The following is a 22416-nucleotide window of genomic DNA, read 5'->3' as shown; positions in this document are numbered from 1 at the left end:
AAAAATAAGTTACTTTCATTAGAAGCAGACAAATCAGACAAATCAATCAAAAAAGTTTGAGCAAAATCGGATTACTAATAAGAAAGTTGTGAATTTTCAATGACATGAAAAACTATTACAAGACAAATTGACAACTTACTCATGAGTCTTTGACTCTTTGACGTCATTGCCTCACTATCCACTAATTGTTTTCTTTATATTGATTATATGAATTTCCAATTTTCCCCCTAAAAATCTTATTTCCTTACACCAGCATCCAAGCTATATTCATAGTTTAAATATGTTTCTATGTGGATGTACAAATATAGAGGGTTTTTTCAGTGAAATCGTGAAAAATGTGTATTTTGATAAACTGCTTATATAAAAATCAATAATTATGAATACGACATTCAGAAATTTGCAGAAATTCTTGTAAGTTCATAAAAGATTTTGTGAAATGTCATGCACGCAATATGATACAAATCATATAACCTGGGCTAAGGCATGGGAATATCAAGTTTTGGGGGATAAGAAGGGAAATTAGTGGTATAAGATATATATATATATATATATATATATATATATATATATATATATATATAAAGCACCTGATAGATAGTGAGGCAATGTCGTCACAAACTAATAACCAAATTGGCAATTAGTGTAATGATTTTGTAAGTTCCATAGTTTTTCATACTTAACAAAACATCATAACTTCCTTATAACTCTAAGGTGGGCTGTTGGGTATATTCTGTAGTTTAGCCTCAACTGTGTGACCATTTGTGAAAAAGGGAACATTATCTTTTAATACATAGGCCTATAACTAGCAACTGGGAACGTAAAAGTAAATTTCGATATCAATATACCTTTTTATGATACATAATGCAGTACAACCATTTGTTTTGTGTTTTTATTTGTTTGTTTTTTGTTTTGTTTTGTTTTGTTTTTTAGTCTGAAAATTCGGGAAAACTAATCTAATGTTACACCAATGTCCCAAGTGGATGTGCACCGTTGACCTCTGCTTACGTTTGTTGGTGTTTCTTCCGGCTTTCCCGTCCTTGTGTTTGGGAGACCGATTAATGACGTCACATTACAGAGATACGGGTATAACAAACATCATGTTCTTGAAAGCGCAGCTAAGTGATTTAAGTGTCAACATGGCGGAAGTAATCATTTACTTCCGGGTTTGTGTGCAAAGTTTCCCTTTTCATCTAACCAAAGCGGAAATAAACAACACAAAACAAAACGAACAAACAAATTAAGAGAAGAAGTGGAAGCATGGATATAGTAGCATTTGCCAAGAAAACATATCTCAGAAAAACGGTCTATTTGGAGATAAAAATGTTAGCATGCCAAACAACCCGTGATGCTATAACAAGAAATATAGAGAATTCTAAAGCAAAATGAGAAAATGAAAATAATTAAATAAACATGGATATTCATTTGATATGATGACATTCATAAAACCGCTACATACATGACATAGACATGTGACAAGGTATTTCATAATCATATCATTTATACGATACAAACGAGAGTACAGAAGGCTAAAGCATTAGCTGACTCTGAAGTGCTTGCAGCCGGCCCTTGTAGATCTCATATAATAGAAAGAAGGAAATGAAAAGGGAAATGGATGGCAGGATATAATACACTGTGAGTGTTTGTGTGTGTCAAAATGCGCATTGTTGAATATAATAATCAAAATAAATATATTTGGCAACAAATGCATGATTGCGACGACCCAGAAGTACCCATTCCCTTGGATAGGAAACTCTAGCCATATGGTTTACACTGCGATCGAATACTTCCTTTTATTCACTCCGATCAAAGTCAATGGTTTTAAAATTATAATAATGTAATAACGGGGATAACGGGTAGGCCCCCGTTAGGCATAGGAAATCATAAAAATATATAGTATTCAAAACTTCTTCGAGATCACTTTTACAAATTTAATTTAAATCAATTGAACGCGTGAAATACAGTTCACCCAATGTGCATGTAATCAGTAAAAATTATTATATTTATGACGTCATTTCCACAGACGCTATTGTGACGTACTAAACGGAAGTCCAGTCGCGCATACTGAGACGCTACGCGTCATTTCTGTGACATCATAATGGTTAAGCGCATAAGAGGTACGCGCGTATCCGCGCGCATTCAATCGGTTTGTTTACAAAATTGGGGGACAACACACTTTTAGACACGTGTTTTTACCACCAAGCATGAATACAATACACGCAACTTGAGAAAACAAGGTAATGAAGCACGAAACACCCTGCAAAATTCAATAAATCCTGCATATTCCAATGAACATGAGCCCTTCGAATCAATGCTCTTAGCTCAGAATTTTAATCGTGAATTTCTGGAATTGTGGATTTTGAAGCACCAATTAAGTAGGAGAAGCATAGAACAAAGCATGTAAGTAACAAGGTTTAATGTAGAACCATTAATTTATGATTTAGCTCACCGCACACTATACGATCACCTTTCGGCCGAAATTACAGCATTATAATATGAACATTACATATTGTTAAATAATTATGAATGATTTAAACGAAAGACTTAACTTGGGTGGAAAATTGTAAAGCATTGTAAACCTTTCAATGGAGAAAAATGCAGGGGCTTAGGGGTTTGTTGTCATTTTCTACGTGTACCTCACTTAAATTTTGATAATAATCAAGGAAAATTAGGAATGGGCTTGAGAAACCAATTTTTGCCCTTCGTCCAGGAAAGGGTTACGGAATTTTCCCGTTTTCTTAAAAACTTTTCCTAAAAACAAAACACGCAAAAACACACTCTAGAACCTGTACTGCCTATTTCAGATAATAACTTCTGGACAGCATAAACGAGGTAAACATTCGAAAGATACACATACATGACCACGCTATATAATAATAAAAGTTCATTGGAAAAACAAACAAAAAATTAAAAAGCGTTGGGGTGTTCTTGTTAGACCAAAATCTGACGGCCAGGGATTTATTTATCCGAAATCCATCCCATATCAAATAAAAAGTAAGTCAATTTACTGACAACAGATACTGATCGATATGCCATTGAAAACTTCAAGCCTATGGGGGGAGGGGGGCGGTTAGCTACGTCCCCACTTTACAGCGCTGCGAAAGCAAACCAATAGTATTCTGTTTGTTATTTCTCCTATCCCGACGTGTAGGTCAGGCAACGGAGCAACTTCAAACGATGGCTTTGTAGTCGTCGATCCACCATACGAACAACAAGAAGAAACTCCTCAAGTAAACGAACACCTCTCGAACCAATCGCCATCGACTTCGACATCTCCTACAACTGACCGACGACCACAGGCCACAGGAGGTCATAGTCCTTCTTCGTCGTCGTCAACATCCCTCGACGACTTCTGCCAGTCGTTTGAACATGCCATGACGATTGCCCAACATGCCGAACGCGCGAAGGCCGAGGCCCGAACTGCCATCGACAGAGCCGAGACAGCCCGAAACCTTGCCGAACAGGCTTGGGGTCAGGCGATGTCTGCAGCCGAAGCGGCCCAGAGTATCGCACGATCAGGTCTCGCAGTGGCCAAACTTTCTCTCGATGCCTGCAACCTAAGATCCAGGCCCAACCACCCGACCGCCTCGCTCAAGAATGCCTTCGATCTCTTTGCCAGTCAACGAGAGCCTATCATGGACTTTGAAAGGTTCCAGCAAGCGTTAAGCTACGACGATGGCACTGCATTTGTAACTGGCGGCGAATTTGAGGCTGAAGAAGCAGCAGAGAGGGAGTATCCATGTGATATGTACAACTGCACTACTTGTCGCAATCGCCAAAGGGCTCAGAGCTGGAGATTCTTCAAAGTTTCTCCTGAATTCGGCCCCACTCCCAAAGGCACACCACGCAATCTGTTGTCGGAGTCTTGTCAACCTCTCCCTCCAAAGTTGAACGCGGGACCAGGACCTCCAAAGAGGAGGGACGACAATGCTCGAAAGCCGACTGGAGTCCCGAAGTGTTTCGAGAAATACTCGTCACCCCTAGCTCTGTTTTCGGCGACATCTCCTCGAATGCCGAAGACGACTCATCGCACCGGCAACATCACCGAGCAAGGGAAAGTTTGTGGCGTCAGCATCCCGGCACCCAATCAGATCGGAGAAAAGTTCTTACAGTTAAACCCTGGACCAATGCCTGCACGCCCATCAACATCTGATGAGCTCGAGTATCTCACCTTTTGGTCACCCAGTGACAGCCCCAAATTGGACGATCCTTTTCAGGTAAGCACACGCGGACCCAAGAGGTCACGGGGGGGGGGGGGTCCGCCCCCATTTACTTCTTTACTATTAATTATTTTCTTTTCAGAGAATCTTTGGTTTCATCAACACACAGTGAACAAAATTATTACCTTGTTTTTCTTTCGTTCTATTCATATCTTTTTAGGATGGGGGGGGGGGGGGTCACTCTAAGAATTTTAAGGAAATTTGCCCCTTTTATTTTTTACAAAAGTGAATTGAAGTTAATTTATTTATTTGTTTATTTAAAATGGCCTATTTCATTACAAAACATTCGCGGCCCGAGATCCGAATTGTAGTTTCTTTTACAAAGTATACATCAGTGACAAAGTAAAATTACACGTAAACATTATGCATGGTAGCGTTATGGTAGTAAAATTGCAATTCTTTTGTACATATGATAGTTTAATTGAAACAATACAGCAAAATTGTGTATATTACATCTGGTAACAACAGTATAGGAATAGCAATAGTTCATTTATTTGACAGTATGAACAGATTGAAGGTAAGACTATTTTTGTGTAACATTTCGAAATGAGGAGCTTATTTAAAAGCAAAGATTGTAATGATAAGCGTTAAAGCTTGAGTACGACTAAATCTAAGTTGGTTAAGTAATTATATATAGTCAACAATAAAGTATGAAGCCACGAAGGATTTTATGTAAGAGAAAATGACGAGGACAGTGTACAGAGGTAAACGTAAATATATAAGTAAAATAATTTAGAAACACAGTGACTAAAGTATCAGTCATATGCAGATACGAAATTATTTGTATGGAATAATATTTAGAGTTATGAGAGTTAAGAAATCTAATCTTACTGTGAGGGTACGAAGTTTGATATACCCCTTTAAAATATCTACGGATTTATAAGTTCTTGTCATCGGAAGCTGGTCATTTGCCACGTGAATGTTCTGGTTGTTCTCCTGTACAAGCACCAAGGAGGAAATATGTCTCTTAGATGTTTTAACAATGGTCATAATAGTTAATGGCGATAAGAGGTGAAATTGGCGCGAATGGAAACGGTTTATTTATTACGGTGCTTCGTGGAAGAGACACTAACACTCTGAAAGATGACCGTAACAGTGTTTTTACCCCCAACTTTGAAAACATTTGCGCTTCAAGACATTTTCTTTCAAAGAATGACAGAAGAAATTGAATAAAGAAATGGGGAAAATTAATAAATGAATAAGAAGTTTTTTTTATAATTTTGTTATACGATGCGATATGTGTTGCGAAGGAGAAGGTCATGAAATCACGTTCCGGATAGATATTTCATGGCCCCACAGTTATTATTATGTCTGCTAATATTATGGGCTTAATATTCTGTTCAATTTGTCGGCACTTGCAACCGAGCTGCAACTAGCTGCAACCCATGGGAAAGCTACTGGATATAAACCGAGATTTATGATAATTGACTGAACGATTTGAGCAAAGGTGTTTCTTTCTTTGTCGGGGTCCACATTTTTACCTCATACGCCGGGCTACTGACATTTTAAGATAAGTGTAGCTGAGATATATCTCAGGAAAAAATAAGATATAAGGATGAGTGAAAAGAGTATGAACTTACATGTAGGCTTACTTGCTTCAAAAGTATTTAAGCCACCTCGTTGTTTTGGGGGTTCGGGATGATTCCATTTTCCTGGGAATATTACTTTTTTGTATTTAGGATGTACTTTGAATTAGGAAGATTTAATGTTTGTAAAGTCATATAATATATGCAAAATAATTGAAATGTAGATTCAAATCTTTCTTTTATTATTTTGTTGTTTACTTAGTCTGACGATGGAGCAAGCAGCGACGACAGCTCTCACTCTGCGCCCGTCTTCCTGGGAGTACGGACCCGTCGAGCTGAGAGCTGTGAGGAAGGGCTTCTCAGCTCTCCTCTGAAACCCCGGCAGCTCCAGAGGCTAAGCGACATGGAGCCTGGCCGAGATACGGAGGAGATCGCAAGGGCCCGGTTTCATCTGGCTACTGCAGCCAGGAGCCAGAGCTGCTCCAGTGAACCGGGAGCCGACCAGACCAAACGACCCTGCTCTCCGCTGGTGCTCCCTGATGTTGACAGTGGCACCAATGTACAGGTGAGTACTGCGTGTCCTTTGAGCACATAGCTCATATATCATAATTGTCATCATCATCAGCATTATCATCATATTGATAATAATCATTTTTATGGTCATCGTCATCATTGTAATCACCATTGTTGTCATCATTAACATCATCATCATCAACATCATAAGCATCATCATCATCATCATCATCATCATCATCATTATCATCATCACTACCATCACCACTATTATTTCCTCCCTGACTTTCCTTTTATCTGCCCCTATCTTTGTCATCCCCAGGCCCTCCTCCCCCCCCCCCCTCTCCCCCCCCCTCTCTCTCTCTCTCTCTCTCTCTCTCTCTCTCTCTCTCTCTCTTCCACATACACTTGCCTATCCTCCCCTAGAAGATGGCCTCAATTTGACGGATTTCTAGTATTTTTTTCAGGAGAGTCGTGTTCGTTTACACGATCAAGATTAGTTCTGAGCTTCGTTATCTTTTCGACAAAGACCATTATAAGCAATTTAGTGAGATCAGGGAAGACAGGAATAATGTAAGTTATGTCATGCCTCTGGTGAGATTTGGCTTTATTATTTAGAGCTTAAAAGGAGTGCAAACCTTTAAGCGTTCATTCTAAAGCTATATTCTATAATTATCTACACAAAAATACGAGCGTTTTCCATCTCTCCTCTTTATGTAATATCCCCCCCCCCTCTCTCTCTCTCTCTCTTTGTTTTCTCCCACATTTTAATCATCATAGCTACTAATGGCAACGGCAATCACTGTTAGGAGTTATAGTTTCCATGGTGAATATGGAAACGGCGCTTTCAAGCGCTAAGTTTTTGTTTTTATCATGCGGCGTATTTCAATACGTATTCTGTATCCCTTTATGCCGTTTTCAAAAATTTGTCCCGAAGATATGTATTTAATTGAAAAGAAGGAAGGAGATATATACGCACGATCGTAGTGGATTTAATTTTGCATAAAAATCCTTCATTTAAGCAAGCCTGTTAAGGTATTACTGAACCTTTATCATAAACATAAATCATATTGTAAATTATTGTAATCCACTTCTTCTAGCCATCACACATGAAAGAAGGAGAGAGAGAGAGAGAGAGGGAGAGAGAGAGAGAGAGAGAGAGTTAGAGAGGGAGAGGAAGAGACTGTCTCTTACAATAATTCATATTATCATTTTTTTTTAAATTAATCATCATCAGCATCATCATGATCTTCATCACCACCAGCATTAGCATCTACATCATCATCATCTTCATTTTCATCATCATCATCATCATCATCATAATCATCATCATTATGTAGCACTATCATCATCATCATTATCATTATCATCATCATATTTCTCATCATCACCACCAACACCACAAGCACCATCATCACCATCACCACATCCACAATCATTAACGTCATTATCATCATTATCAAAATCTACATCACTCTCATCATATTCCTAATCATGATCAAAATCATGTAAATTTTGGAACTGTATACGCCACAGCTAGAGACTATATTGTTATTTATTGCTCCGAAATCGTTGTTTTTTCAATTAATTCAGATACAAATGCGTCATGTTTTCTCTCTCAATACCCGATATGTTGAGAGGTTGTACGCACGTACGTGAAGGTTCTCTTGAATGGGTCCATTGTGACGTCTTACATCCCACATATCCTCAGAGCCGACTATCCATATCTATTTATAGACCGAAATGTATCAAATATTAAAGATAGCTAAAGTATTAATTTAAAAGTAAATCCTCGATCGTAACTAATTCGTTTATGCAGCAGTTTCCCATGCTTTCAGATAATCACCTTTCTCTATTTTTCATTCCATGTCTAGCTACTTGTCCTCTTAACTCCTACATTTATACGTTTTCGTCAACTACTTTTATCATATCTCTGTATTTTTGTACTTCCCCTCTATTCCTTGCTCCCACGATTTTGTTCGATTATTCTCCCGTACCGTCATATTTCTCCTAGTAATTTGTTATTTTGTATAATCAATTTGCCACTTTCCTTTCAAAATCTGCTTGTTCTGCGTTTTCTATGTCCCATTTGCACGCCCAAAAAATGAAAAGGTTAAATTCCAAAGGCATTTAAAAGAAAGGCATTTAAAAGATAATACTAATTTAGAACTTCCCTAAAAAAAAGAAGGGGGGGGGGGCTTGAAAATGTCTTTAAGTGGGAAAATAGCGACTATTCGTTGTCGACTCAACTTAAGAGCTATAGAGCCAGTAAGTAATAGTCTGATTTTCAGACCATTGTACCGAATGGTCGTACGTTTTATGCTGCGCAAAGATTCAATCAGTTTAATGTTGGCCATTACAAGAAGTGGGTTATTGATGTAGACAAATGCTCATGTACCCTTTACAGCTCATTTTATGTATATATATGTTATTACCAACGAAGAATAAAAGCCAGTCAGTCACTCAATAGTGTCTGACAGTGAAGTCTAGCAAGTAAACCGGTTTCCTTGCATAATTTGATTATTAGGACACTGCTAACGTTTAAGTTTCACAAATAAGACATATATGACATATTCATAATTCCTGCAAAGTTCTACAGAATTTGATGTTCGCTGCAAGAGGGACATAGTATCTTTAACCCTTGTTATTGAGTTTCAATTTTCAAAATCAGAAATGTACGGATTTATTTAATGTTCTTCGTCCCATGTGGCATCGCACATCACATTCACCAATTGCATCGCTAGAGCATTGTGTGTGTGTGTGTGTGTGGGGGGGGGGGCGGGGGTGGTGGGTGGAGGAAAAATTTACCTACATCAAAGGAAAAAATTAACAAGAATAAAAGGTTCCAACCCTTTGCAATTATCGTTAAGCAAGCGAACCATTTGTGCCCTCTGATTTCTTCTCATTTACCAACAAGTGTTTACAAATGTTATGATGTTAAGAATCAGATTTTATCTCTGTAAAAAGAATATGAAGTGTGTTTTAAATGTGCTAATATGTTTGTATGGCTTGGTGTCTATGAAGACCTTCCCTATTACCCTCTTTCCTCGCGGTATTGACCCAAACTATATACTTGTACACCCAAACAGGGGCGTTACTGGACATTTTAATGGGTTTGGGGGGGGGGGGGGAGTCCGCGCTGGACCAAATCTATCATAAGTTATCCGAAGGTTTTCCAACAACTTAAAGCATGATTCATCACTTCGATAACGTGGGGATGGGGGTTGCCGACAGTCATAAAAAAGTGGAAAATAATTTCGATTTTGAGGGGGGGGGGGTGGCATCCCTACGCCCCTTTGCTTATTTTCATCACTTTACTTTTTTTCTTCTTGCAGATTTTGCCGAACAACGTACAAGCATTCCAGCCGCCCCCACTTAAATCAACCACGCCCCCTACCAGTCGTCATGGACACGTGACGTCATCAACCAATTCCTACCTTTCCGACTAAGAGGAAATCATATTGTACTTGGAATAAGAGCCACCTCAGTACTTTAGTAGAATAATTACGATACCAAAGAATAATTAAGTTAATTAATTTCGGTAAAAGAGAAAAAAAACGAAAAAACATTTAGGTGAAAACTGCAAACATATTTGTAAATATGTAAGAATTTGAGTAATATTTTGTACTATTTTTATGACGCATGGAAGTGACACAAGAGTCTATTCTAAACCCTTTCAGAAGCCTTTCGATATTTGTCCTATGTTTTGAGAGGCAAGGAATTTTTAGAAAAGTGTAGATAATAATATTGCGCATATATGAATCAAATTCATGTCATTAAATGCAACTAAATTATGAAAGTAGAAATTATGAAGTTTGATACGGAATTATCATTTCTTTGTTAAATCAATTGATTTTAAACCGGTAGTAGAAAAAGATGAGTGGAGCAATGATGCTATTCAACACAACTACCATATCTTTTGGTGGTTCTAATCTCAGAGGGTAAAAACATATGATAAATTTGTCAGGCTCATATCGTGTAAAAGTTTAAACTCCTACTCCTCATCACACGGTGTGTCATAACAATTATGAAAATAACTGTCATTAATACCTATATCATCTTCATCATCATATTATCAGCAGCAGCATCTTCATCGTATGATAATGAAGATCACAATCGTCATAATTATCACTGTCATGCATCACTATCGTTATTATCATCATGATTACCATCATTATAATCATTACCGTCATTATCATCATCATCACCATCATTGTTATCATCACCACAGCAATCATCATTAACATCACCACCACCACCACCATCATCATCATCGTCATCACTATTGCCACCATCATATAGCACCAACAGTCTTCATTTTCCACTTTACCATTATTATTTCTCATTGAAATCACCACCCTCTTCATTACCATCACTATCACCCAATCATTCTAGTGTGTTCGTTATTCAGTGAAGGTATTGAGATAACATATTATTGCATGGTAAAAATGACAAATAAATTTTCGTGGGGGGGGGGGGCCACAATTTAACAGTTTCAGGCCTGAAATGTGATTTCCATACACCACTCCACAGAGACGTACCCAGGACTTGGCCTCAGAGGGGCAAAAACTTAAACGTACTGTGATCCAAATTATACTATTATAAGTAAGGAGGCCCCAATTTGCGTTAGGGGGGGGGGGGAGCATTGCCCCAAATCATTGTTTCGAAAAGTCTTTTGAGAATATATATCTCCAGTTTTTGTGATTTTTCGGTCCGCCTGACCTCATTACTAGTTAGGCTGCATTTCTCTTCTCTTGGATCAAATCTGATAATTAAATATAAGGATGGCAACAAAGAATCAAATCCATAACATACTATACTTTACAGAATGAATACTATGATAAACAAGACATTACACACACAATTTCAAGACACTTCCTTGCATTTATTGCAAATGAGATATGCAAGACTACTCAGAATGGTGCATTAATACAAAAGAGGCAAAAAATACATCTACTTCCAATAAAAATTCATTGAATATTACAAATGAGTTAAATTGTGTAACTCTGTATTTTCTAATAAATTGTAGACTATACCCCTAGATACAAACATGGCAAGTTCAATACACATACATCATGAAATACATTCTCTTCTGACTTCTAAAAGTTCACTGAAAGCCACAAACAAATCACTTTACATGATTTAAATGTAGTAGTCGTACTAATATTGCATATTTGTAAAATAACTTACATTACAGAAATATATGCTTTAATATTTTACATGATATAAAATTATTATCTTTTTATACAAGATTGAATAGCAAACAAATAAACAAATAGCCTCTGTTTTCCGCATGAAATGTTTAGAGAAGCATTAAAAAATGGTCATAGGTATCTAGATATTTATTATTCTGGTATTCATTAACATTTTGAATTTAGTTTATGTCCCCCAAAGCTTTTAATAATCTCAGTCTTTAACTCCATTATTTAACTGCTTTGATTCCATTATTTAACTGCTTTGATTCCATTCTATTTAACGATTTATCAAATTGATATCACACTACTATATGTTTTTATTTGTAATATATTCAATATGATGTAGAAAAATATATTTATACAGATTATCCCAAGCATATTGCATTAGAATATATAGGTATTACAAATATATCAACACTGCTTATACAATAAATATTATTCATTAATGCCCTCTGCCAGTTGCAAATAACTACTCAGATAATCCACAATGTATTACCGTACCGCCCCCGGCCTGATTAGGGTTAACGCTTTTTAATACAGGGCAAATGGGATGGGATTGTGCAAGATACATCACAGAATTGCCAATTGGTGTTTGATTGAATAAACCTTAAAAATTCATAGCTTTCTTACATTTAATTGGTTTTTGCTCAAACTTTCACTGACCTGTTTCTCTCATTTTGTTCTGCTTCTATTAAAACTAAATTTACATCAAAAGGACATCAGGTATCCACTTACACCTGGGTGAGGAGTGGTAAAGGCAGACTTATGTCTTACCAGCATTCCAGATTAAAATTTAAAATAGGGTTGAAAACGAATTTGATGGAATAATTCATTTTTTTTTTTAAAGAAACCTCAATCCTATGAAGGAATAGATGGCTTAACATTTTTTTAAAAAGAAAATCTTAATTTTGTTTAAGCATATATTACAACTATCAACATTATAAAATAAATTGCATAGCAAATTTATATGTATAGTATTTATAGTATGTATAGGGAATATGTAAGAAATCTCTATATTATCATTTTACTACAAAATTTTACTTACACGTTCAACATTGGCAAAAAACCACCTGAACTGATCTATTTAGATTGTCATTTAGATATTCCCGTAAAAATAAATTCAAACTTTCCATCAAAAACTTGTTCAAAATCTACAAAACGGGTACCTGTGTTGTTGAGTTCTAGATCAGCTTGCTTCTTAAGGCAGAAGATATGACATTAATCTAAATAATATAATGCTGCACCCCGCTCTTACTTCAATGATGATTAGAAACAAAGTATTAGATGCATTATAAATGTGAGCTATTATTATTATTATCATGATAAATTTATTCGTGTGAAATGATACATAGCGGTACAAAAAAATAGAATTGGAAAGACATAACATAAAAATCCCCATAAAAAGTAACCCCCATTCACATTTTTTTCTCAAAGATACCAGTGTACCATATCATATTCAATGAAGCACTGATACAAATTTTTACAAATAAATAATAGATTGCATGCATTACAAAGAACACGTTCATATCTTGTGAATAGGGGTAATTTTCCATGTTGATGAATACTTTTTCTTAAAAATAAGGTAAAATATAACAAACCAGACCTGCTAGTAAGAATAAAAGTTTTGAGTACGAAAATAAAACTTTAACCATTGCAATGTTCAGTACTGGCTCTTAATTCAACAGTTATGTTACACAGACATTTGTTTAAAAAGCTATAAATTAAAGAATTATACATTCGTAACTTGTCTCAGAACCCCATGTACAGTTATAAAGAGTTGATATCAATCGCAACTCATTTGCAATTGATATCAATTGCAACTACGGTATGTACATAAGAGATAGGAGATTGCAAACTGCAATTGATTGTAGAACTTGCAATTGATTCATAAGATGGGGCCCTGGTTGCAGAAGGCAAATTGGAGTGATAGTATTTTCCTTGTATAAAATGATATATATATATATATGCAAGATCATTCGATAAGCTATCCATGATTTTCAGTGAATTTTTGTGTAAATATCAGATAGGAAAGTTAGATCATGGCGGATACTGCCCTACACAAGGACCCTTCAACATCCAATGGCTCGATTTTAGAACTTGAAGATGGTGTGTGTGTGTGTGTGTGTGTGTGTGTGTGTGGCGAACAACAAATCCTCATAGGTTTTACATGTGTGTGGTGAACATTAAGTAGCTACATATTTTATTACGCACAAATCCATCCCAGGGGATGCTCATGCAAGGCGCTTGAAAAAGTACTACTAATGTGCTGGCTTCAGCTGGGCTATCCCGGGACACTGAAAGCATTCAAGGAATACCTTCCTACCAGCTATCCATCTACTAAACCTGGGTGGAGAGTGGCAATTGTAGACTAATGTCTTACTGCTGCAGCTGGGATTTGGACCATGAACCAGTCAATCAATAGTCTAGTAATATATCTACTTGACTACAACACTTCTATGGTACCAAAGTATGTCTTTCTTCAAAGATACTTTTCAGAAACAAAATGGCTGCTTTGTATGATCGTTCCTTGATCAGAGGCAGAAAGCATTATGGTAGGGTAGCAGAGCAAGCCTTCCTTGATTGGTAGATGCTTCAGGAATGATGCCTTGGTTACAGAGATCAACCAAGTGGCCTTCCAAGATCATCCAGGAGACCTCATTCTGGGAAGAATGCATTGTGGTTATGTCGAGAGACAATCTTCTTGTCTGTTCTTTGTCTCTGCTGTTGGATGGCCCAGGTTCGCTTGGTGATGAACTGTTTGGCGCTCTTGTCCCACTTGCTCCTGCTCCTCAGGATCTGGTACAGAAAAAACACAAACGAAAGATGAGTAAAGTCAACCCTAGAAAAGACCCGGGCCCCTTGCATAAAACTACCATGGTAACAGGGCTTAACAGCCAATCAAAATCAAGGTTTCCATGGTAGTTACATTGATGGCAAAATTACCATCCATGGTAAGTTTTGTGCAACGGGCCCCAGGTTATTTTGATGGTCTCTCAGCCGGCGAGGAGCATGTCACCCAGACCTACTAGGGATCCAACTTCTAGAACAGCACAACTATTACCCCTGACTACCACCTTCTATAAGTTCCCCCTTGAATAAAAAAATTAACAAAAAATGAGGTCCTTACAACTACAATGTACCTCTTGGAATAACTATACTTGGATTAGAGCCCCTTAGAATAAAACCCATGAAAAATAACCCCAAGAACAGCTACACCTATAAAAATAATCCAGGGAAATCTACCTGCTCAGACGGCTTCCCTGAGGACAACTACTCAGGTAATATAATCAATGTGTTCCTCCATTAAGCAATCCTTTCATTTCTCTGTTCAGTCAACCACTATGTCCTTCATGCATTCACTCATTCACACATACATTCACTCACTCACTCATTCATTTCTTGACTTAATCTTTCAATTTCATTATCGATGCCTCAATTCACTCAAATATTTGGTAGCCTGTGAGCTGCCCCCAAACCAAGCAGAACTCCAGACAGCATCTGAAGAAGTATCAAGCTAGACTTTTCACCTCTACATGATGAGGGCCTTAATGAAAGCAGGGCAGTGTTTTAACAGTATATTCATTTGATCATTTGGAAATTTATAATAATTCACCACCTTCTGAACTCAACAAATGACCTCTTACCTCTACATGACCCCTGGGTCCCTATCGCCATTCGAGGGTCAACATGACAGCAGGGCAGTAATATTTATTTGTTCATTTATCTTACACCTAGAGATAAATGTTAATCCAATATTTTGCTAATTTTAGCCCCTATCCCCCTTTAAAAAAAAGAAGAACTTTGAATGACCTCTCACCTCTACATGACCCCTGTGTCTCCTAGGCCTCTTAAGGGCCAGCATGACAGCAGGGCAGTGGTCTACGGTCTGCTTCTCCGTCACCGGCCTTGCCTGATGAAGCGGGATGAAGGCCTCACCGAGGAAGCTGTCGCAGACCACGGTGTTGTGATCGACCACCGTCACCGAAAGGATCACCGTGTCCAGCTCAAACGCCTCTTCAGGCAGCGCACCGCTGTAGAGAAGAACAATGAAAACCATTATGGGGATAGTTTAACAATGTTAAATCTGAGATGCACAGCCCTACGTGTTATCAGTGTCTGTGATATGGTGTTATATTGAAGCCCTAAAAATATTGCGCTTTAAAATGATCAAGAAGTGCCTCAAAAAAGTAAAAACCTTTGAGTGTCCGATTTTACCATACTTGTTTCCCCAATAGACTGGCAAACGCTGAATTTGACTTCGATTTTCAATCATAAATATCTTGATAATGAGACAGGCGATGGGCTTGTAAAAGTCATGGGGTTCCTGACCAACCTAAAGGTTTATAATTATCATTGCAACATGAGCTAAATCAAGGATTTTTTAAAAGGATCTAGGACAAAGGTACCTAGATTATTCATACCCTTACCAAGTATTGTAAAATTTTAAGGATGTGAAAAATTGATTTGTCCCTATTTATATTTCTTGAGAATGTGTATAAAAGGTATAAAAGTATTTAACAAAGTATTTAACAAAGTATTTAACAAGTATTTAATAAAGGCCCTAATTCAACCAGTTCACCATTCATTCTTGAGTTATGATAAACAAACAAAACATCCAATTTACAAGGAGTGTCAATAACTCAGTTATCTGTCTGCTGAGAACCAGAAGGGTGTTCACTCTATATAGAAGTACAAGTTAATGCCCTTCTTGCTCTCAATGACCTAAATCAACCAACTTTCATGGCTAAAGTTAATCAATATGTAAGAAAACAGTGTTTAAACTAGACACATTGCAACTTCTGAAAAGGGTACTCTTTACAATTCACCGTCAGTAAAAACATGCTGTAACAAGCCTCTTGTCTCTTTGACTAAAAGATACATTGTATACATACAATGGTTATTTGCTAAGAATGGTAAACACTTCAAGCATCATTTCTCAAGAGGAATTCTTTTTATTTTCTGTGCTCAAGTACCTTGGTAATTACAATTTTCGCCAGTCGACACATCCATCATAAGCCACTGTTATCTCATTAATTGTATACACTATTCAACAGTCTTATTCAGTACTTTTATCATTTTAATTGACAATAAAAAGCAATTCAAAAAGCAAGGGGAAGACTAGACGTGAGTAAAAAGATTGAAGTACAAAATTGAAAGTAATATTAAGGATTACTAGGTAAACAGAGTTATCCATTTGAAGAAAAAACTGACAAAGCACATATATCTTACACAATATTACATCCATACATCACACGCAAAAGTAGTTGTGTGTTCAATAACGCTACAAAATTTAGAACATCTACTAGGTCATGAAGGTGGATATTGTGTACTTTTGAGGTATACTATGAAGTAATTTACAAAAAAAATACACAAAAAACTCAATAACACATGATCTTATGTTATACTCACAACTGAAAGACTTCATTGAAAACTGGGTTCACTTCTTTATATTTGACCGCAGTCTTGAAAGCTAAGACTTTGTTGAAGGTTGTCTCTGGACAAATCTCCACGATGATCTTTGGGTCACTCAAACCTTTATGAAGAAGAAAACATACCAATATTTAGCATTCAAGATGATATGTGATTGTATCATTTGGGAAGATATTTTAAAAAGTGAGCAGATAGGTTGCAACTTCGTAACAGTTTCCACAAAATCATGTCATTATCATTATAATTATCATCACCACTAATATTACTTGCTTTAATATTTCCACTACCATTATTTGCCAACATCTTATGAAACATTATCATCTTAATCATCTTCATCATCTCCATCCTCTTCCTCCTCCTCATCATCAACATTAATGAAAAACATTTTCATCAATGTCATCATTATATTATTATTTTCATCATCATCATGTTCATTATTTTCATCATTAATAATACAAACAACTTCTTAATTCATTATTTTATCCAACAGATATCATTTACACACACATTCACACAAAAATTTCAGATACAGTAACTATCATTTCCCTTTTATCCTGTGAATATCAATCTGGAATGGGTAATAACTCAATCAAGATCACTTACCACTTCTCTTAACCCCGGGGAGATCCACTGCATTACACACTGCAAAGTAAAACAAGAAAAGAAACTTGGATTTAGATTTTTGCATCACTTTGATAATGACACATGCACGAAAAGAAATTTACACAAAGGATGAATTCGAATATGGATGCTATTATAACAGAATTGTGTGTTTCTGAAAATACACTACATATGACTTTACATCAAAAAGTAGGGCACTTACAATCGAGAATTGGCAAAAATGACTGGAACTTTGTCAATTTTATGGTACTTCCAAGATTTGATCGCATACTCTCCATTTCAAATTCCTGGCATCAAATAATGAAGAGAGATGCAATATAAATAGCCACAAGGTGTGGAGAAATCTTTTGATATTTTATCCCAAGTATTTGGTATGTTTTATCTTTTTTATCTTGACAATGGATCAAGTTGAGTTGACATGCCAAAATATAGAATGTGGGACTTGGTCCTTGCATAGTTCTGACATGCACATGTATATGCATACATCATAGGTGAAATCATGCGAGCTTCAAATGGTTGTCTCCCAAGTGCAATCTCTACGGGAGGGAACTTCTATTTGGAGCTCCATTCCAACAATCAAATTCCACTGCCACAGCTATTTCTAAATCAACTAGTCCTTGACTGACCTTTGACCGAGAGTGACCTCATGTCACCCGGTACCTCATGATACGCCATCTTGATGCTGACATGACCCAGATAGGCCATAGGTGTGGCCATGTCCAGGGCCAGGTCCCGATAGTACAGGGCCAACAGACTGAACGTGGACCTGGTGTTAGGCTCCAGTTTCTCTAGGATGGCGTGGTACTCGTCCGTCCGGGTCTTGGAACTGGTCAGGTCGATGCCCGGCCTCTGGAAGTAGGCCTCCAGAGAGTCCAAGCTCTGTAAAGATATCATGTGGGTTTTTACATTATAACAATCCCTGAACATCTGGGGAGTGTTTCTCAAAGACTAAGATCGACTTTAAGATGGAATTAACTATGGCAGGCCATTCATGCCACTATTTGCTCTTATCATTTACTGAAATTGGTTTCTGAAGGAACGTACCAAACGTGGTCACAAATCTACAGAATTTACATTTTTTGATAGTTATTAATGTAGGAAAAAATATTATCTAAAGATCATACTTGAGAGACCAATGATGAGAGCAACTAGTGGTATGAACGGCCTGCCATAGCTATGTCCAACTTGAAGTCGGTCTTAGTCTTTGTAACCACCCCCCTAGACCCCTCTGACTAGCCCCAAATAGCACACAGACTTCATATTTCTATCCCCCAAAAGGGGTAAATGTTCTAGGTATAAGGGTTCTAAGGGTAGTTATCCTTGAGGAAAAGATTTCAAGAGTTATTGTGCCAGGAGTAGTTTCCTTGGGGCTAATTATGGGGGGGGGGGGGTAGTTGTCTGAAAATGGTGGTCCTAGTGGTAATGTCTCAGAATCAGATTCAATGTTCAAGCCCAACCTTTTATTATGTTACTGATTTGCATAGTAGAATGCAACAGTGATCAATACCTTAAAACAGACACATTTCTTAAACAATATAAATTTCCTTCCATACCTACGTCAACAAATTTGAACAATTTAAAGGTAATCCTATAGCTTCTGACAAACAGGAGAGAGCACGCTACATCAGTGTCAAAGGGTTTATATGTTTCAGTGTCCTAGAGTTAGGGTTAAGCTCCCAGTTAAGCATGATCATGTTGGGTTTTACATCATAATCTACAAGATGACGCGTTTAAAAGTTCCCACTAATTGGTTTTTCGCTAGTCAAAATTTCTAACAGGTATTATTCCATGTCTAGAACTCAACAGTTCAAGAGGAAGAAAACCATTGTAGATATGTGACAGAGGAACTATGAGGGCATTGTTCGTGAGAGGTTTGTTTTGGTCTATATAATCCTAAATCTGTACCTGTTGCAGCCTCTTGTAGTAGCCCGGTGGTCTGCCTTCCTGGATCCTGGACCTGATGCTGGTCAGCAGAGCATTCCAGAGTTCCTGTACTAGGCGAGGAAAGATCTGAGGAAGCAGCTGCTTGTAAAGAGTTCCTAGGTTATCATCTATATAGTCCAGGAGCTCTTCCATACACTATGAATGATAATGATAATAGTATAAAAATGATTGATGCATGCGAATGAGTTCATTATACAATCTATCCGGACTCCAGTTGAGGCTGTATGCATTAATTGTACAAAGCCGTCAGGCTAAGTATGATAGGTGCATACACAGCCTCACAATGTTCATATGGAAATCAATAAATCAAATCAAGTAAAGTCATATCAAATCAATTCGAAGCTTCACCTTACGCTGGTCTGACCCCTCTGCCAAAACAAACTTGTTTAAAATTGCTTGTTGACCTTCTGGCTATAAAGCTTATATATAACTTGTAGTAACAGCGTCACATGTGATATGGAATCAATAAATCAATTTGAATCAAATCACATCAAATCAATTCCAAAATTCACCTCATCACTGGTGTGACCCTTCTGTGGGTTGACAAACTTGTCGAGATGTTTGTTGACCTCCTGGCTGAGCCTGTAGGCGATCTTCCTCTCCAGGAGGCTGGACATGTAGTGGATGTCGTGACACGCCCTCTGGGTCAAGCGCTTGAGGGTGCTGAGGGTCAGCTTGCCCGCTGCGGCCGTCTGGTGGTGGGCGGCCAGCTGGTTGCAGTTTGCCTCCCACTCCAGCAGGGTGGGCAGGTTGTCGAGATAGCCCCTGACATGCTCAATGTTGTTCAGGGTGATGCACAGCTGGTGGGGCAACATGGAGAGAGAGAGAGGGGATAGAATTGTGAGAGAAAAAGAGAGAGAGAGAGAGAGAGAGATAAAGGGGGCATGACAAGAGAGAGATAGAGAGAAAGAAAGAGAAAGTGAGAAAGAAGAGAAACGGAGAAGGCAAGTGAGTAAGAGAGAGAGAGAGAGAGGTATGGGGTACATTTGAGAGAGGGAGGGTGATCAGATGAGGAGAAAGAGAGAAGGAGGCAGGGTAAGTGAGAGAGAGAGAGAGAGAGAGAGAGAGAGAGAAGGAGAGAGAGAGAGAGAGAGAGAGAGAGAGAGAGAGAAGGAGGAATAGAATCTATTAGCTGCAATAGATTTCAAAATTTATTAACGAAAAACAAACACTTCAGTGAAACCAGAATCTTCGATATGTTTGAAGCTTTACGTCAAGGTCATCAAACTAAGATTCCTGACCATTGAGAGTGATGATCATTCATTTTGTGAAATAAGCATGAGAAATTGATTTCAAGATGGCTCAAATTATATTCATAAATGCATACCTATTATTATTACACTTATTTCAGAATTATAATAGGAAACAGAGGTTGACATTTAGCACTTCATAAAGCAGTGAACAAACTTTTGGGGTGTAAATCTGGACTAAAGTTTGTACTCTTGTATAGATAGCGATCAATGAAGCCATATGTGAACATACCTTATCCTTGATATCAAACTGCCCATCTTTGCTGGTCTTATAGAATCCATTGGTTTCCAGGATACAGTGGATCTTACAAGCATAGAGCTTAGCCCCTTCACAAATCAGCTGTCAGAATAATGAAACAATCATGATTATTAAAACAGAGGTTGAGTTCTCGTAAGTGGTGGGAAATAACTGTTGGGAAATAACTGTGAGGTTTATTATTCTTTTTTACACCAGTTTGAATGAATGCCATGGTTGAAATTCTCCTAAAAGGGACTGTCTTTCCAATGCTCCCTCGTTTGAAAAATGACGAAGAATACCTGAAAAGTTTGGACCAAACAATTAGGTATGTCACTTGTGTGTGTGTGTGTGTAGTTTCATATATCCCCATTTTTGTATACATGTGGCCTTCATCAAGATTGGGTGATTTTTATTCCTTCTCACTTTTAATGAATCCAAAACCTCACAATTCTTATTTACTTCATAATAAGTCTTCTCCCATTTCGTTTCACAATTTACTCACATGACCAGAACTCGATTTTAAATAGACAATAAAAAAGGCTCCCCTGAGCTAAAAGAAACATTATCATTTCACTTGAGGTATTTGATGGATACCGGTAGTACAATCCCTTCACATTTTGTTTTAAAGAAATTCTTTATTAACATTTGATTCTGCTTCAGGGTACACTTTCACCTAAATGATTACAATAAAGAACTAGAAAATGCAGATGAATCTTGATTTCTTAATTATGGATTCTAACAAATGCAGTGTTGTCAAAGATTGTGAATTTAACGTCTTGTGTGGCACTAAGTACTGTCCCACAGCAAGACATTTTAATTTACATTTGCCACTCTCCACACAGGTGATAAATTGGTACCGGTAGACTAGCTAGAGCTGAGGTAATATTTGAGTGCATTGATCATGAGCACCTTGTGTGCTAGATATGACCCCCCCCCCCAAAAAAAAAAAAAATAAATAAATAAATAAATAAATAAATAAATAAATAAAAAAAAAAATAAATAAATAAATAAATAAAAATAAATAAATACAAATATTATGGATTATAAATAAATATCAAAAGCATGCAGTCAGTCTTACATCAGTGAGCTTTGTAATGGCCATACAGCGGCTGTTCGGGTTTTCATAGCCAATGCTCCGCCATTCCTGAGTAACCTACAAGTAATAAAGAGGATGAATTGATCTTTTACACAAATAACGGTACACATTTTTCAATCATATACTATATTAACACTGATTTTGATTCTCTTGTGAAGCCCAATTAATGAAAAAGAAAAGATGCATAATGTGAAGAGTAGTCTCATCAGACATTTAAACAGCTGTAAATATGCCGAATCGTCAGAGTCTCATGAAGAACTCTCATTAGCCAATCACTTGCTTCACTGCCTTTCAATATTAAAAGGAAAAAGATATAAGATTATGATAAATCTTACGTTCTTTTATATTACATTTGCTTTTAGCATTCTAGTGTTATTCTACATTCT

At 37.2% G+C, this 22416-nt stretch overlaps 2 protein-coding genes across 2 annotated transcripts in view; one reads left to right on the top strand and one right to left on the bottom strand.

The window, feature by feature from the left end:
- Nucleotides 1–645: 645 nt before the first annotated feature.
- On the top strand, nt 646–10033 carry LOC105438528. Its single transcript, XM_030990975.1, has 4 exons — nt 646–653; nt 3149–4214; nt 6006–6308; nt 9592–10033. The coding sequence occupies exons 1-4, from the start codon at nt 646–648 to the stop codon at nt 9703–9705; spliced, it is 1491 nt and encodes a 496-aa protein (XP_030846835.1). The 3' UTR covers nt 9706–10033.
- A 1725-nt stretch (nt 10034–11758) lies between these two features.
- The window catches only part of LOC100893429 (BAI1-associated protein 3), a 43427-nt gene continuing 32769 nt past the window's right edge, over nt 11759–22416 (bottom strand). The window contains exons 19-27 of the mRNA XM_030990973.1: nt 22013–22087; nt 20929–21036; nt 19959–20246; nt 19408–19581; nt 18129–18381; nt 17485–17523; nt 16861–16984; nt 15269–15482; nt 11759–14247 (exon numbers count right to left, since the gene is read on the bottom strand). Of these exons, the coding sequence (XP_030846833.1) occupies nt 14107–14247; nt 15269–15482; nt 16861–16984; nt 17485–17523; nt 18129–18381; nt 19408–19581; nt 19959–20246; nt 20929–21036; nt 22013–22087 (1416 nt within the window). The 3' untranslated portion in view covers nt 11759–14106. The remainder of the gene's footprint in view (nt 14248–15268; nt 15483–16860; nt 16985–17484; nt 17524–18128; nt 18382–19407; nt 19582–19958; nt 20247–20928; nt 21037–22012; nt 22088–22416) is intronic.

The sequence above is a fragment of the Strongylocentrotus purpuratus genome, unplaced genomic scaffold, assembly GCF_000002235.5.
Source record: "Strongylocentrotus purpuratus isolate Spur 01 unplaced genomic scaffold, Spur_5.0 spur5_scaffold_2, whole genome shotgun sequence".
Classification (NCBI taxonomy): Eukaryota; Metazoa; Echinodermata; class Echinoidea; order Camarodonta; family Strongylocentrotidae; genus Strongylocentrotus; species Strongylocentrotus purpuratus.
This window is presented reverse-complemented; position numbering and strand designations above follow the sequence as displayed.